We start from the raw sequence: 16,658 nt of genomic DNA, 5'->3' as shown, positions 1-16,658 counted from the left end.
CTGCTGCCTTTCAGGTTTTGTGTGTCCTGTCTCTCTGCTCCTTCATTCAACAAGTTGTCTAGAGGGTATCTATCTGTGCCAGGCTTTGCTGGGGTATGACGCCAAAAACTTCAGAGCTCTCTTAAAACACTTTAGCATGCTCACTCAGTGTCCATTTTCTAGTCACATCCTGGCAGCTTACAAAATTTCTCAGGTATCGAAGTTCCCTGGCTTCTAACCTTCTAGTCTGTTCCTACCAAACTCAGCCACATCATGCAAAAAGCAAATGCCACCTACAGCCTGAGTCATCTGGCTGGCTCTCCTGTCCAGCATCGTTTGTTAAGTGTCCAATAATTGTTCAGTCTTTTATCCTTTTCTTCTGCCATTTGCAAGCACACTTTCCAAACCTACTCAGGATATCATGCTGGGTGTGTGGGCCTTGGGACGGGATATTGATAGCTGCTGATCTGTGACTATCTGTGACTACTGATGGCTTCATCAGGTGGAGGGGCGTTTAGGGTGTGTGCTTATGCTGTAGCATTTAGGGGCATCCATGGGGTACTGACCGACAGCAGCAGAGAGCATGGTTAGGGGAGATGGCGATCACCCCCTCCCACCCCCACCCCAGGGAAAAACTGCAGGCAGCTTCAGGAAGCACTCTTTTGTTTAACAGAAAGGATTTGATAAGCAGTATGATTTGGCTAAGTGTGCCCCAAACGTCTGTGTGCTAAAGATTTGGGAGGTGGGTGTTGCATGGGGTCCTGAGGTCATTGGATACATGCCCTTGAGGGTGATTCTGGGGCTCCAGTCTCTCAGTCTCTCTTCTTCCCTGCTTTGCTTCCTGGCTAGGAAGGCAGTGGTTTTGCTGCTGTAGGTACTCACTATCCTAATGTGCTATTCCACTGCAGGCCCGAAGACTATAATGCCACCTGACTCGCCTGGCAAAGGCCATAAGCTAGAGCCATGGTGGAAACCTAGGGCCGCACATACACAAGGCACTGAACTATATCTCCAGCCTTCTTTTCGGTTCTCCTTTTGAGAGGGTTCACTAAGTTGCCCAGATTGTCCTTGAACCTGTAATCTTCCCACTTCTGCCTCTTGAGTGGCTGGGATGACAGGCCTGTGTCTGGCTGGGCCAGAAATTAAAATCAAGCTAGGCAGGAAGCCAGGGTGCACTGGGCAGTGGGCCTGGAGAGAGGTCAGTGAGGTCTGGCCCTGTAGTAGTAACTACAGGGAGGAGGGAAACTGGCCCACTGCAGCTTCACCGAGCAAGGGGCTGTGGGGAGTCCAGGAGCTGTGCTCTTCCCCGGGCTTCACTCAGCAGTGCCAGTCTCAAAGCGAGGTCAACCGGATGATGCTGACTAGATCCCACGGTCCCCTCAGCTGTCTTACCGAGCATCCATAGGCAAAGCTTAGGCAGAAAAATTTCACGATGGACTATTGGGGCCTAAATTTCAGGTCCCCCCACCTTACACACTGGGTCATTTGGCACACACTATTTAAGTTCTCTATGCTTTTTCTTTTTTTCACAGCCCTAGAGTGAGGATAAGACTAGTACCCAGCTCCTGAGAGGTTCAGAGTTAGTGGAAAAAAGGGGGGATGGGGCTTATCCAGCACATAGTAAACACGATACCATACATTTGGGTTTTCTCTGGAGGCCAGTCCTCGGAGGGGGACTACACATAGCATCTCATCTCAAGCCACAGGTATACCTCAGGACTACGAGTGTCAGCACACAAAGGGCTTCCAGGCCTGGGGGGATCTCAACCATTTTCCCAGCAGGGCTAATGTTTCTGGAGGCTGGCTCACATGGACATGGATAAAGAAATGCTGTCTTTGCTCTGCTTGTACCAGAATGCAAGAAAGCGAAGGTGGTCAGTGGCCTCAAATCATCTCTAAAGTACAAAAGAAGTCATTGGCAGACTGTAGGGTAGGGCTGATAACATTATTTGTAACAAAGTACACAAGGCATACCAGAGAATCCTGGTTATCTTGGGGGCGCCAGGCAACCAAGTCTATTCAATAACATCTACAAGTATTCTTTTGTGTGATCCGATTTGATTTCCTCCAAAAATCACAGACAAAGGGGGAAAAAAACCCTACCGCTTCACACTCTAAGGAGCAGACAGCAGGGAAGGAGAATTCAGAGTGATACAGCAACGCAGAGGAGGAGAATGTCTTTTATGTTTCTCCAAAAAGCCAACAGCGATTTTGTAGTCAAGCACTTGTCTCGATTTCTCTGAGTGGCAGCACCAACATTTCTGCTCATCTCTATCAAACCGTGCCTGTCAGTTGCTAGGCAACCGTAACAGTGCTCCAGCTACTGTTAGTAACCACCTTATTTCTTGCCTCCCACAATGCATAGCTTCCATAATTGTTCTCATCGGGCTTGCCAGCTACGTCTAGGCCCAATCTTCTTCGCTAAGGTTTCTTCCTAAAGCTCTGCTTCTTGCCTCCTTGATTCGTAAAAATTTGACGGCTGACCGTATTTGTCATCATGTACTGGTGATTCCCGTAACCATAGGATGCTCATCAAACAAGGTCTGATTTCATGGCAGGATCAAAACAGATGGAAAGGAAAAATCTTACTAAAACCATAAAGGACTCACCATAGATGCAAACAACAACCAGACAAAGGAGCAAAGAGCCACTAGTGCCAGACTAGCCAGACTGCCAGCTCTATGTGACTGAAGTACAGGCATCTGGTTAGAGGGACTTGTTTTCTGTTCGTTTTTAGAGTCAGGGTTTCCATGTAGAGCCCTGTCCTGGAACTGGCTCTGTAGACCAGGCTGGATTCAACTCCGAGATCAGCCTGCCTCTGCCTCCTGAGTGCTGGGATTAAAGGTATTCAGGAAGTGCTCATCTTCAAGTTGGATAATTCTCATCAATTATCAAATTAGCCTCAAATTGAGTTCTTGTTTTAAGAAACTGTAATCTACAGAAAAGACTTAAAAAAAAAAAACCCACAAGGCTTTATTTGTGGGTGTGAGCACTTGCGCATGCATATTCATGTGTATGCCATGCATGTGCTAGAAACCCATGGGAGGCCAGAGGAGGGTGTTGGATCTCCTGGAACTGGAGTTCCTGGTAACTGTGGGCCACCTGAGTAGGTGCTGGGAACCAAAGTGTGGTCCTCTATAAGAGCAGCAAGCTCTCTTTACCACTGAGCTATCTCTGCAGCCCCACAGATGAGTCTTTCAGCCACAAACTCTATGTTAATGGGCTATAGATGCAAATCAGATAAAGGTTTTAGACACTGATTTCATGAATCAAGAGGCCTAACTGACTAATGTTAAATACATTATACGGCTCCATGGGCAACATTCTCATACATTTTCTATCATTAGCCTCAGAACATTCCATTAAATCAGACAAAAGCCCACATTATAAATGTTATTTTCCAAAATTTAAATGGCAAGGCCAGTAAACGATAATCCAAGGCTAGTAAATGATAATCCAAGTTGGATCTTGGTTCGAGTTATTTCTTCAAATAATATGGTTGGCTAACATCACATCCTGAGGGTATGAGGCTTGGACAGGATCTTGGGATTGTTGAAGCTACTAAACACCTGAGCCAACTAATGGTAATAGTTTCAAGTTGAAGAATATAGTAGCCAGGGTGCACGAATAGGAATGCAGGGCAATCTACCCATTATCTCCCTCCCCCTCCTTTTTTTAAAACTGTGTACATATATTACCAACTTGAAAAGGGGATGTCTTTAAAGGGTTCTGATTCGAATCGTGATACACTGAACAATGACATCTCAGTAAACATAGACATCGTGTGTGGGAGTGGCCCATGATAACACACTAGAGCCCTCAGATCCCCACTGTGTGGTGCTATCATAGTCGTGACTAAGTTGATAGTGATGCTGGCGTAAATGAACCCGATACACTGCCAGCCATGTAAAGTTCTGAGTACATACAGTGATATACTGTACTGACAATAGTAACAAGTTACATGTTACTGGTATATGTATTTACTATACTATACATTTCACCCATGGAGTATACTATAAAAAAAAAAAAAAAAAAAAAAAAAAACAAGGAATACACTGTGTGAAGCAACAGCAGCCTCCATCGAGGGGCCTCAGTGAGCCTAGCACCCACGGGGCAGCTCCCAACCAGTTCCGGAAAATCTGATGTCCTCATCTGGCCTGCACAGGCCCTGCATGCATGTGGTACACAAACTTACATTCAGGCAAATACCCATATACATAAAATTGTATTTTTTAGAGGAGGAAAGGGAATGTATAGCTTGAATCTAAAACACTTTGTGTTATAGAAAACAAAATCCTCAAGACCAGGAAGCCAATGTCCTCACTTACAGGTGGCTGGGAAGTAACATGTAAATAGATAAGGGCAGTCAATACAATAGCAAAGCACACCTCTAAGGTGATATACTTTTTTTTTTTTTTTGTAGATTAGAAACTCAGATCTTTTGAGAGCCTGTTAATCTTTTATAAGACTATCATTTTTCATCAGTTCTACACACCTTAATGAATATTTTGAATAAATACCAATAGTGCTCTGCTGAGAAACACACTATTTTTCATAAGCTCAAGTTAAGTACATTAAAACCCTATCTTAGTCTAAAAAGTCCTGGATAAAGTGCATTCTTTTTAAAAAGAAAAATTTTAGTTTTAATTGTGTGTGTGGTGGGGGTAGGTGGGAGGGAGGTTATGTGCACTTAAGTGCAGGTGCCCACAGAGTCCAGAAGAGGGCGTTTGATTCTCTGGAGCTGGAGATGCAGGTGGCTGTGAACCACCCAACATGGGTGCTGAGAACCAAATTTGGGTCTTCTGCCAAGAGCAGTACATGCTGTTAGCTACTGAGTCATCTCTCCAGCCCAGAATAAACCTTCTAAAAGCACTTATGGATTTCAGCCAATTCAAATGATAAAATCCTCACAGGCCTGTGCTGTGGGACAATTGTTGTACACTGTAAATATGTATTACTCTCATTGGTCAATAAGGAGCTGGCTCGCCTATAGCTGGGCAGGAGGAGATGGGGGGGGGGGAGAGCCAGACTAGGAGGACACTAGGAAGAAGGACAGAATCTGAGGACTTGTCACCCGGACTTGGAAGAAGCAACATGAAAAGTACACAGATGAGGTAAATGAGCCTCAGGGCAGCATATAGATGAACAGAAATGAGTTAATTTAGGTTATAAGAGCTAGTCAAGAACAAGCCCAAGCTATTGGATGAGCATTTAAAATTAACAGCAAGTCTCTGTGTGGTTATTTGGGAATTGGCTGGTGGGACAGCAAGCTCTGCCTACAGGACTCTAACTAATGAAGCTTCAGGAACTCCGGGAGACTTCCCTGGCAGTTTTGCTCCTAACACAGAAAAAAGCTGGTCACAAGCTACTCTCTGATCTCTCTCTTTTCCTTGACTGAGCAGCACTCACAGCTGCCTCTCAAACACAACAAGGCCTTCCCTGACCCTCCCATTTAAGAAACAACACCTACCTAGGTCCACACCACCCTATACACAGTGGTCCAGGATATGGGTGATGGAGCCCCACTGCATGGCCTTCCATGTACCTTGGTTAACTTTGTGTTTACTGACTGACTGTAAGGACTACATCAAACTTAAATTTACAAGCACTTAAGCCAACTTGCAAGAAAAGCCTTTTCTTGGTTTATTTAATCTGACAGCAAAACTTGATTTTCTTACTCACTGAGTAGCAAAAGCTGAAGGGCCTCTAGCCAGCTGGAGCATGGCGAGCATGGCTCTGGCAGATCTTGCCCCTCTCCCCCATTCCGAGATCACATTCCTGAAGTTAGCCACCAAGGTCTATTTCCTTATTCGGTCACTTCTTCCTTCTGAGGCTGACTACTGAAGTCCAGCAATCAAAAGCCCCCTTTGGCTCAACCTAATTAACATGCCCAATTAAAATTAAACACCTCATCCTAACATGGGGTTTCCCCCTTCACCTTTATAAACTACTACCATTTGCCTATGTGCCATGTGTCTCCTCTCTATCCAATGGCCTCTCCAGGACAAATAACCCTCCCCTCTTTCCCTTCTGCCCCATCCCCCATCTCCTTTGCCACCACATCCTAGCCCATCCTAACACAGACCTTCCCTTTTCCTCCTCTTAAAAATTACACCTGCGAGGTCATTTGCTGCCGTTTTCTGCCCCAGTCAGAAGCAGCCACTTGAACTTTTCTTCCCTGCTTAAATAAGGATCTCTCTGTAAAAACAGGTGTTTGGGTGGGATTTGTGCCTGATCCTGGGTCTGGGGAGAAGCCCCCACTGTTTGGGAGTCTCCTTCTAATGCTGCCACTTCCAAAACAATAGCCATGGAATCCTGGGCCAGATACAATCGGGGAAGTTAATAGACTGCACATGAATTATGTGATCTTCCTGAACTTCATCTGGCCCTGAAGACTTCAAATGAAGGTCAGTGCATATAGATTACCATTCTACTTTATTTTCCTTTATTGTACTCATCCCCATTTGACTGTGTGAACTAACTTGTTTGCTTTTTATGTAACTCCCACCACCAGAACCAGGCCGATGACTGTTTATTACTATGCTCCTAGCACTTAGCAAAGTGCTTGGCATTTAGTAAGTGATCCATATAGCAACAGACACAATGAATAACTGGCTAAGAATGATGTCCAGAATGAATGGATAATTAGTCCTTTTAATGTAGAAGGAGGATTATTACACATGGCCAATAGCTCTTCAACCAGGACAGAGGGCTTAGTTGGCAATGGGACAGACATATTAAAAATCTCACCTTTGGTTTGTTTGAGACAGGCTCTTGCCTTAATGTCCAGGCTGGCCTTGAGCTCATGGTGATCCTCCTGCTTCAGGCCCCAGAGGACTGGAATTACAAATATGTGCCACTGTGCCTGGCAGTGAAAAGTCTTGTTGATGTGTATTTCCTGGATGTTCCTCAGCACCAGGCAGTAATCTACTCCGCTTGCTCCCAGAAAAGTCACAAAGCCTTATGGTATCAGTGATAAGCATGAGAGAGAACTAAGAAACCAAACAAAGGCCTCACCCAAATAAAACAATAAAACCTCAGACCTCGGTGGAGAACAGACAATCCCACTTGAAGGTCTCACCACAGTAGGTATGCAACTAGTTTTATTTCTGTGTGTGCTTGGGGTGGGACCCAAGACCTCACAAATGCTACCCAAGGGCTTTACCAGTGAGCGAGGCCTGCAATCAAATCTGCCATCCTCCTTCAGCCACCATCTCATTTCTACAGTGTCTACAGTGATGTCAGCATGAACTCTACCTTCCAGCCATATTCCTGGCTCAGTGGTCATCCCTGAGGCTCCTTTCTCAATCTATGCACCAAGTCTAGGTAGATCTTTCGTCATAACCACCTCAACTCTGCCTTCCTTAATTAACCTTGATAAGAAATCTGTACCAAGCATCTCCTGCATGTCAGGTGCCCTGCCAGGTGCTGGGCTGTGCTAAACAAGACAGACACAGGCTTGGTGTCAGAGCCTACAGGGGAAGCCAGTAACCACATAAACCACTACATAGACGGGAAAGGCACGTGGATGATGTACAAGTCCAGGAGGCTGCAGAATCCAACCAGCTGAGGAAGCCATGTTTAAGCCAAGCACTGGATGAACCCAAGTGCAGGCTCTACCAGGGAAGAAGAAAACACCTGCGCATACAGTCAGAAAAGCATCACAGGGTCAAACAATGCATGTGGCGCGAGCGGCTTCGTCAAACTCTTTCATTTAACTGTAAAGTGCACAGGAGCAGGAAGTCTGACTTAGTGTTCCTCTATTCCCACAGCACCATGCGGGTAATGCGTAGTCTCGGAGTGGCTGGTGGGGCTGCCTCAACTCCACAGCTTTACTTTCCTGTCTACGAGGGGCCCATGCCATCTCACAACACTCCGAGAAGACCAAGAGAGACAAGTGAGGCTGCTGAGTGGGGGTCAGTTCTCTCTCCTCCCCTTCCTTCATACACTTGCAGAGCAGAGACAACACTTGTTTCTTCCATGCTGGTTAGGGCTGGCCATTTCGACAGTGGTCACCCAGGTGACCAAGGTGCTGGATCAAGGATCTGATGATGGATTCTGAGGTTACTACAGTTCATGGCATCATTGGGAATTTACTGACGGAGGGGCTACTAGAGAGGTTGATTACCACAGTCTGACTAATAGTGGCTGTTGTTTTACATCCTGAGTGTTTATTTTTAGAACTCAAAAGTATGTTTTCCCATTATGCTCTGAGGCTGCAAAAGCCTTTAGGATGGCCTCTGTCATCATGTTTATCAACCATCTCGTTGGGTCAGTATTCCTTCCCTGAACCAGGCACAAATGCTAGCCATAAAAAAGTGACAAGGATTTTTTGTTTGGAAGTGTGTTCTTGGGTACCATTTCAGTCTTAAAGCAGTAATTCCACTCAGTGATAGTGTAATTAGTTGTGATTGACATCAATTAGTTTACTGAATCACAAAGAGATGCCCAGTGCTTGAGTTCTGACTAGGAGCAAGGTACTAATGTTCTAGTCACAGCTCTATTTTCCAAAGGGCAAAGCAATTTATCTTTAAAAAAAAAAAAAGAAAGAAAAGAAAAAGAAACAGAAATGTCAGTGGGTAGTGAGTTCCTTTTAGAGGTGATTAAAATATTCTAAAATTAGAATATGGTGATGATTGTACAATTCTGTGAACATGTTAGACTGTTAAACTGTAGACTTTAATGCACAGATTTTTATGGTATGTGAATTATATCATAATAAAGATGTTTTTAAAATGGCACATGAGAGATTTGATTGCTCAAGTTTTAATTATCTAAAGAGATGCTAATAGAAGAAAAAAGTAACCATTTTAACATTTTATGTTTCTTCTGTATTTACCCTAAATGTCAGTTTGTTTAATCACTATTATTATTATTACAGTATATAAAAAGAAGTAAATCCAAAGTTTATGCAAATCTTAGAAATATCTAGATAGACACAAACAATCAAGAAATGATCACACATTCAGTAAGACATTAGTCACAGGCCTCCTTCAAGACTCAGGGACAGAAGCAGACTGGGGACTAATGGCACTTCACAGAACACTTCTTAGGACTCCACTCAATTTCAGAGCAGAGGTTACAAGACCTCCCACGAGACACAGAAGGAAGCTTTACCTTGTCACAAGAAACCAAGCCAGTTTACTGAAGTCTGATGACAGCCTCATGTACGTCTTGATATGTGGCATAGCGTTGCTTCGGCCAGAAGTCTCTGCTGACCACTTGCTAGTGATAGGAGAGAGGTAAACCACCAATTAGAAAATAATTCAAGACCAACAAAATTCTCATGCTAGGGAACTGCACAAAAAAGCCACATCCCATCTAAAAAGAGAGTAGGAGGAGCATGGTGCGTGACCAGTGGTGGCTGATGACACTGTTCAGAACACACAATCATTCTGAAAAGGAAGGATGTCAAAAGAGAAAATTTAGCACAAGCCACAAAAGCATCAAACCCCGTGGACATGGGGCTTCTTGTCCTTTGACTATGAGTACACACACATGCATGCACACATAGGTACACACAAGCATGCACACATGCACAACACTGGTTTCATTGTCTTTTCTGCACAGGTAGACACAGGTCTCTGGCTGAACTGTGAGCTCTTGGAAGCAGGAAGCTTGTAGTGTCCTATAGTACACACTATTGAGTAGCTGCTCCCACAGAAGTTTCCCCAAAGAAACAAAGTGAGCGGAACACAGCGTATCACAGGCGAGTGCTAAAAGGCAGGAGGCTAACTCAGAAATGCTTTAGTTTGGCTTTGAGTATTACTCCCATGTTTCCAACACTTTAGGACTAGGGTTCCAAGGCCTGATGGCCTCCGCCATGAGGCAGTGACTCTGGCTTGGAAGGGGATAATCCCTGAAGCTAACAGGCAGTGTGCCAGCATGGAATTGGGATTAAGAGGGCCACCATTTTCTTCATCCCAGTGAAGCTGAAGCTAAGAATCGGAAACCAAAAGGAGCCCAAGCACAGACGTGCTCTGTAAGAAGCAACTCTCCATCTGGAGCGAATACCACGGAAATGCTGCTGGCCAACAAGAATTTTAGCAGAAAGCTATGGAAATGGACTCCCTCCCTCATTTCTGGCTGTCCAGATGCAAAGCCACTTCTGAAGTGAGTAAGACACTGGGGTTGGTCTAGAACATTCGGGACGGGCAAGTGCTGTAGCTGGAAGAGGAAAGGATAAGTCTCTCTTTCCCTTCCCACCCATCACCGGTTTCCCTGAGCTCTGCTGGCACACCAAACCCCATCTTTATCCTGGAGACGGAGGCACGGACCCTACACTTGGCAAGTGTGGCATGTGGCCTACATACTGGAGTCAGGATGGTTCTACTTCATGCTTCGGCAAAGTGAACTGAACACTGCTTATGCAAACCATAAACTACCCAACATGATCTCTCGTTTATCTTTTTCTCTGCCTGACAATATTTAAATAGAAACTTCACAGAGATAAATTCTACTCTGGTATTAAAAACCTATTCCAAAAATTTTTCAAAACCTTGTTTTAAATTATTTCTATCACTAACATATGTAGATGAAAGAATATAGCTGTATTATATAAGGTACTTTTTAAAAGAACAGACTGACACAACATTTTTGGTCCTAATGAAGAAAGAGCAGGACTGAGAGCCAATTACTTACTGAAAGTAGGAATGTAGCCAATTCTGTTTTTCAGCTGTCTGGATGCCATAGGGAAGAGAGCCCCCAGCTTTTAAAAGAAGGAAAAGAAAATAAGTAAACACAGTGAAATGTAACTTGAGGCGTCTTCATTAAGAAGAAAATCTCTATAAACAGTGAGAGGGTAGGTGATAAACAACTGCTTCCATGACTAGTTCATTGAAAGAAAATGTCCATGCTTACATCAGGCATGGCATCTCTCTGTCTGTCTGTGTGTCTGTCTTGGTACTGAGGACTGAACCTAGGGACTCACACAGGCCAGGCAAGGGCCCTACCACTGAGCTATATCCCTGGCACTTTTTACTTTTTATTTGTGGTCTCACGAAACTGTCCAGGCTGGCCTTGAATTTGTGACCCTCCTGCCTCAGCCTCCAGAGTAGCTGGGATCAAAGATCTACACTATCGGAACTCAAATTAGGTATCTGTTTCACAACCATAGGGAGGTATGAAACACGTCTCTAGGTTTCTGTCCTAGGCAGGACATCCGGGAAGGTAGTGAATGACAAAACCCAGCCTATTTTGCCTTTCCACTCTGCCATTTCCAAACAGGCAGGCAGAGGAGGTTTTCACAGACTGGAAGATATGACTGGAAGATATGAAAATATGCAGCAAACACTTGTGCCTTTTTTTTTCTTTTTTTTTCAGTAAGAAAAATCCATTGTAGATTCATTAGTGACTTTTCAAACACACCTTGGAACTTCCCCACAGTAATCTATGTGCAGAGAGGGCTTTGGACAACTCCAGGGTCCAATAAGGTATGTCCTGTCTCCTACTGCAAATAGCTATAAACATTCCATTGTAGAACCACTTATAAAGTTGCTTCATTGAGAATGCCACATTCTCCCCCATTAAAAGTGCACTTGAATAGCTCTAGGCTATTAGAAGTACAGAAAGAAAAACTACCTGTGTCCCAGAGTCAAAGTGAAGTAATTTTATTTTGTCATTAAAAAGCAACAAATGGCAAATATACTCTGAGCTTTATTGAGATTCTTTTGGCAAGGTCACATCTAATTTCATAAGCAATAAATGGGCAAAATTAGTTTTAATTTAATGCATTCTGCTACCAGCAGGCCGTGAATGCCAATCAGACTTAGTTTCTCCCAGAGGCATGCTCTCTGGGGCTTTTGTTAATAAGCTGGTGGCATTCTAGAGGATGCTCTGTTTAAAAGCTCAGTGCTCAGTAGTGGAAAAGAGAAGAAGGAAGTTGAGAGGTTTTTTTTGGAAATAAGACGACGCATTTGCAGGTGAAGTCCCTGAAAAATGACGTGTCAACTAAGGTACACAAAAGGTAATCATCATCACTAGCTCTAGGCCTTAACGGTATCATATCTGGGATGTAAATTTGGAAGGACTGTAGAACCTCTGACACGGGCAGAGAAGGATGTTAGGCAAGCTGTCAAGGCAGCAGTGAGTGCCAGGGAACTCACTTTAGGCAGACATCTTGTTTTGACAATCAACACGTTGGATTAGTAGTAAAACTGAGGAAAGCCACACTGCACGGAGGGCCTAAACTGCCCTTCTCTGGAACACTGCAGAGCTCAACAACACCTGTTTCGTCAGCTTTATCTGGATAAGGGAAAACCATTTCTCCATTTCTAACCAATTCTGATGAAAAACAAAACATAACATGTGGCAAGGCATTTTGGGAATATGCAGAGAAACCACAACTGTGTTACCAGGATATCCTTCTAAGCTGGTCCGGACATTTTCCACAGAAGGATAGATCTAAAAATAAGCAAGAAATGATAAAAAAAAAAACAATAAAGCTTGGCATGAATCATGTTGAAAGAAAGGAATGTTGACTAGTTTTTAAGAAAATGGAAATGTTAATAAAATATGTTTAACTAGAAAACTTAGAGAGAAATTATATCTTAAAAGAAAATCCTCATCTTGCTGGAAAATAACTGTTAATAACTAATCTAAAGGAAGCATGTATATAACTGATGAAAAATTACACATTAATTAAAATGTTTTCCCCCTGAAATGCCAAATTAATATTGAGTTAATATAAAATTAATCATTAATTCACAGGTCTCTAAATAAAGAACAGCACTAATTCTTCTGCAGCGGTATATCTGGTATTTCTTCCCTTTGCTTGACAACTTGGAAGAAGAATGGAGAAAACATGGCAAGCCTGGGGCTGTACCGGGACTCCTGAACACACCAGAAGCCCTGGGTGGCACTGGAACCACAAATAAGAATGCCCTCTCTCCACCCCGCAGAGTAAAGCGCTATTCTAAGGAAGGCCGCTTCTTAATTCTTCTGGGCTAGGAAGTCAAGGCAAGAGGGCTCACCAGATGAAGAGGAACTGTACTTTTTCCTGGAGTTCTGCCATCCTCTCCCAGTGCCAGCAAGCTCTCTTTAAACTCTGAGCTCAGCCACTTGGACTCATCAGGCCCCAGGGAACCAATGCTTGAAAACTGACCCACAATGGGCCAGCACTCGCCTTTAGGTACAGATGGGGCATGCATCCGCAGAAGCTGCTCCAAAGTAAAAATGAATGCAACAGTCACAGGAGGAACAACAGTCTCTGAAATGCCCTAATGCTAAAAACATGGAATGTGTCTTTGGAATACCTAATTTACAAGGAAACTGAAAATATTAGCCATCAGCATCATGTTTCATAGATACTTTCTTCTTTGGGAACTATTTTTAAATACTAAAAGTATGTGTCCCCTCCCCACCACATTATGCTGTGGTAGTCTGAATGTAATTGGCCCCCATAACCTCATAGGGAGTGGCACTATTAGGAGGTGTGCTTTGTTAGAGTGGGTATTATCTTGTTGGAGGAAGTGTGTCACTGTGGGGGTAGGCTTTGAGGTTTCCTATGCTTAGGATACTGCCCAGTGTCTCAATTGACTTCCTGTTGCCTGCAAGATGTTCTACTCTCTGTATGCCTCCATGCTCTCTACTATGATGAGAATGGACTGAACCTCTGAAACTATGAGCCACGCCAATTAAATGTTTCCTTTGTAAGAGTTGCCATGGTCATGGTGTCTCTTTACAGCAATAGAACCCCTAACTAAGACGTATGTGGACATGAAGTTTCTTTCCAAAATTCTTTGATTTGCATTAAAAACAAAAGCAAAATAAAACATTTTCAAAGACCCATCTTAGCAGAAATATCAAGATAAACTTACCCTGAAATCACAATTGTCTAATGTATCTAAACTAAACTGATATGATTAAACCACTGTACATTCCAGCCTATTCCCTTTGAAAAGAGCTTCTTGCTTTCACCTTTACACTGTGCTTCAGGGCTGGGTGCAGCTTCGTAGGAACCAGCCTAGCATATGCAAGGGCCTAGGGGGATCGGGGTGGGGGCACAAAGTCCTTGGCCTCCAGTGTGGCTGTCTGATGTGAAAGGAATATTTACATATGGATATGAACCACGTAAAGCACTGCGGAAGATTGATTTGCATTTCCTGCCTGACACTTATGCAAACTTGAAGGAATAACTGGGCAAGTATTTGGAAAATGTATCCACTTAAATATGTACTACCTAGAGGCAGCAGACAGCAAGGAGAATGCGGCCAGCTCCTGCCCCAGTGGAACTCATATTCTGACTGATGTTTTGTTTAATGTGTATCGCTGTCCCTTCCACAGCTTAGGTATAAATATTTACACACATACACACACACACACACACACACACACCTCAATTTTCACGTGCTGCAGCATGCTGTAGGAAACAGAACTGAACAGACAACTCTCAGACTCATTCTCTACCGTGGGCTCAGCTCCGGAGAAATTTCACAGAAAAAAGCCCTGTTAGACTCCTGTCTCAGTGCATACATTCTAATCTGCCTGCTTGTCTTGGAACCAAGCTATGATGCAGCGTGAGCTTGATGAGAAGTGGCTTGAAAAATGCAGATGCTGATCAGCCTGCAGCATTTGTGATCACACAAATGCATTCTATTGCCTAGGCTGGACACCAAGTTCCAGGCCACAAGTTCTCCTGCTTACAGAACACACTATTTTTTACATTTACTACTTGACACAAATCTGTCCATTTTATAGCTGACAAAATGCAGGCTGAGGAACAAGTCAAGAACACAGAGCTTGTATATCACAGGTTGGGATTTGGACCTAGGAATAGATATCCATCATAAACAAAAAGGGAGAAAGAAGGCACATTATATTATTATTTTTAACATTAAAATAATAAAAGTTTTATTACCTTCCTAAGCCTAAAATGTCCCCAGTTATCTTTGTGACTTCCTTGAAAGCGTCCAGGGGTTGAACCAATAAGGTAAACACTAAATAAAGTAAAATACAATAAAGTATTATGCAAACTGTGCTGTGACACCCCAAACCCACAGAAGACACATAAAACTAATGTAACAGAAGAGTTCAAGGAGCCTATTCATTATAGGTCCATGCCTCCTTAACAGTAATTGCCATGCTGAAGTTCATTTTTGGTGAAACCAGTTAATAACAGGATACCTGCATAAACGTACCAGGTAAAGAACTCAGAAATTCTACAATCACCCCTGTGAGAGGCTTAAGATCCACCACCACCTTGATGCCCATGAATCATGAGATGTGGAGTGACCAACTCTGCTCTCATCCCCTCACCCTCTCATGCAGCACAGTCAAATACCACTCCAGTCCTTCCCAAGGCCCTGCCTTCCAGACTGGTATGGCTTGCCACTCAGGAGTCCCTTTTCAGCCTCCCATATTGGCAAGGGGACACGTACTTGGTTTCAGAGAGATCATGCTCTTGGATGGTGTCTATCCATTCCTGGAGAGAAGGATCATTGTATGCCATCAAATAACTGATGAGGTCAGCTTTAAAATGGGTGCTTGACTCTCCAGATGTGTGGTTTCCCTGGTCAATTCGTGGGTACAAAGGGCTCAACCATATTCTAGAAGGGAAAAAAATAACCTTTAACATCCAGGGGCTCACACTATAACAATACAGTCACTGTCTTTATGGGGTTGGTGACTGAGGGATTTTCTGCAGGAGGAAAACAGATCTGATCACATTGATCCAAGGACTCCCCATCACAGAATTATTTCTGAATGCTATCTCTTTATGTAAAATCATGTCCTTATCAGTGTAGCTTTTTAGCCAAATTAAAAATCAAAAGCTATCTATACCAAGAAAAAAATGTATATGCAAGTTTATTTTCAGTAAAAAAATTCTTTTTTTTTTAATAATGTACATTCTGTAGTAGTTTGAGATATTTTCATAACCTATACTTTCTGGCATCTAGAATGAGTACATTAGCCTCAAACTCCTAAGCATTTAACAGTGATAAAACATTAGACAACTTTGATTTCATAAATTCCTTTTCCCCAAAACAATGTACTCCCCCCTCCTTTTATTTGTTTTTATGAGACAGGGTTTCTCTATGTAACAGCCCTGGGTGTCCTGGAACTCACTTTGTAGACCAGGCTGGCCTTGAACTCACAGAGATCTGCCTGTCTCTGCCTCCTGAGCCCTGGGATTACAGTCGTATGCTACCACATGTGATGTGCATTTGCCCTAACTTCTATAACATGCCTACACAGGGAAAATAACCACATCTAAACCCAACAGATACAATATAATATGATATAGGTAGACTACAAAAACAGTAGTTTGTATGGCTTTGAGCCTCTAGGACTAGATATTCTTCTAGGGCAAAACCAGATTAAGAGTTCTGCCCTAGAGGGCTGTTGCAAGGAGTCATAAGAGGCAATGGTTAGGTCAGACCCCAGACGGAATTTGCTGTCACTGTCTTTTCCTTCTGTGGCTCTTTCCCCTGTAGTTCTCCTACAAACCCAAACAGAAATGGCCCGATTCCTCTTTCACACAGCTGCTCCCCAGGGAAGCTTGGTGGGCTACAAGCTACCTGGATGGGAAGCAGGCTGGGTGAGAGCTCCTGAATGTATGTCTGCTTGATGCCTTCCCAGGAGTGACCTTTCATTCACTCCCTGCTTACCTCAGGGGGGACTTAGCATAGGAGGGACAGGGCTGACTAAGGCTGGAGCCCACATCTGGACCACAGCTGCTT

General features: G+C 43.6%; 1 protein-coding gene across 2 annotated transcripts in view; it reads right to left on the bottom strand.

Annotated features, from left to right (window-relative positions):
- The window catches only part of Tdp1 (tyrosyl-DNA phosphodiesterase 1), a 73,315-nt gene that overhangs the window by 29,188 nt on the left and 27,469 nt on the right, over positions 1–16,658 (bottom strand). For both annotated transcript variants that reach the window (XM_036206261.1, XM_036206262.1), the window contains 6 exons: positions 15,357–15,524; positions 14,837–14,915; positions 12,951–13,136; positions 12,333–12,381; positions 10,621–10,687; positions 9,097–9,204 (listed from right to left, as the gene is read on the bottom strand). In XM_036206261.1, coding sequence (XP_036062154.1) covers positions 9,097–9,204; positions 10,621–10,687; positions 12,333–12,381; positions 12,951–13,136; positions 14,837–14,915; positions 15,357–15,524 — 657 coding nt within the window. The remainder of the gene's footprint in view (positions 1–9,096; positions 9,205–10,620; positions 10,688–12,332; positions 12,382–12,950; positions 13,137–14,836; positions 14,916–15,356; positions 15,525–16,658) is intronic.

The sequence above is a fragment of the Onychomys torridus genome, chromosome 14, assembly GCF_903995425.1.
Source record: "Onychomys torridus chromosome 14, mOncTor1.1, whole genome shotgun sequence".
In the NCBI taxonomy this organism is placed as follows: domain Eukaryota; kingdom Metazoa; phylum Chordata; class Mammalia; order Rodentia; family Cricetidae; genus Onychomys; species Onychomys torridus.
This window is presented reverse-complemented; position numbering and strand designations above follow the sequence as displayed.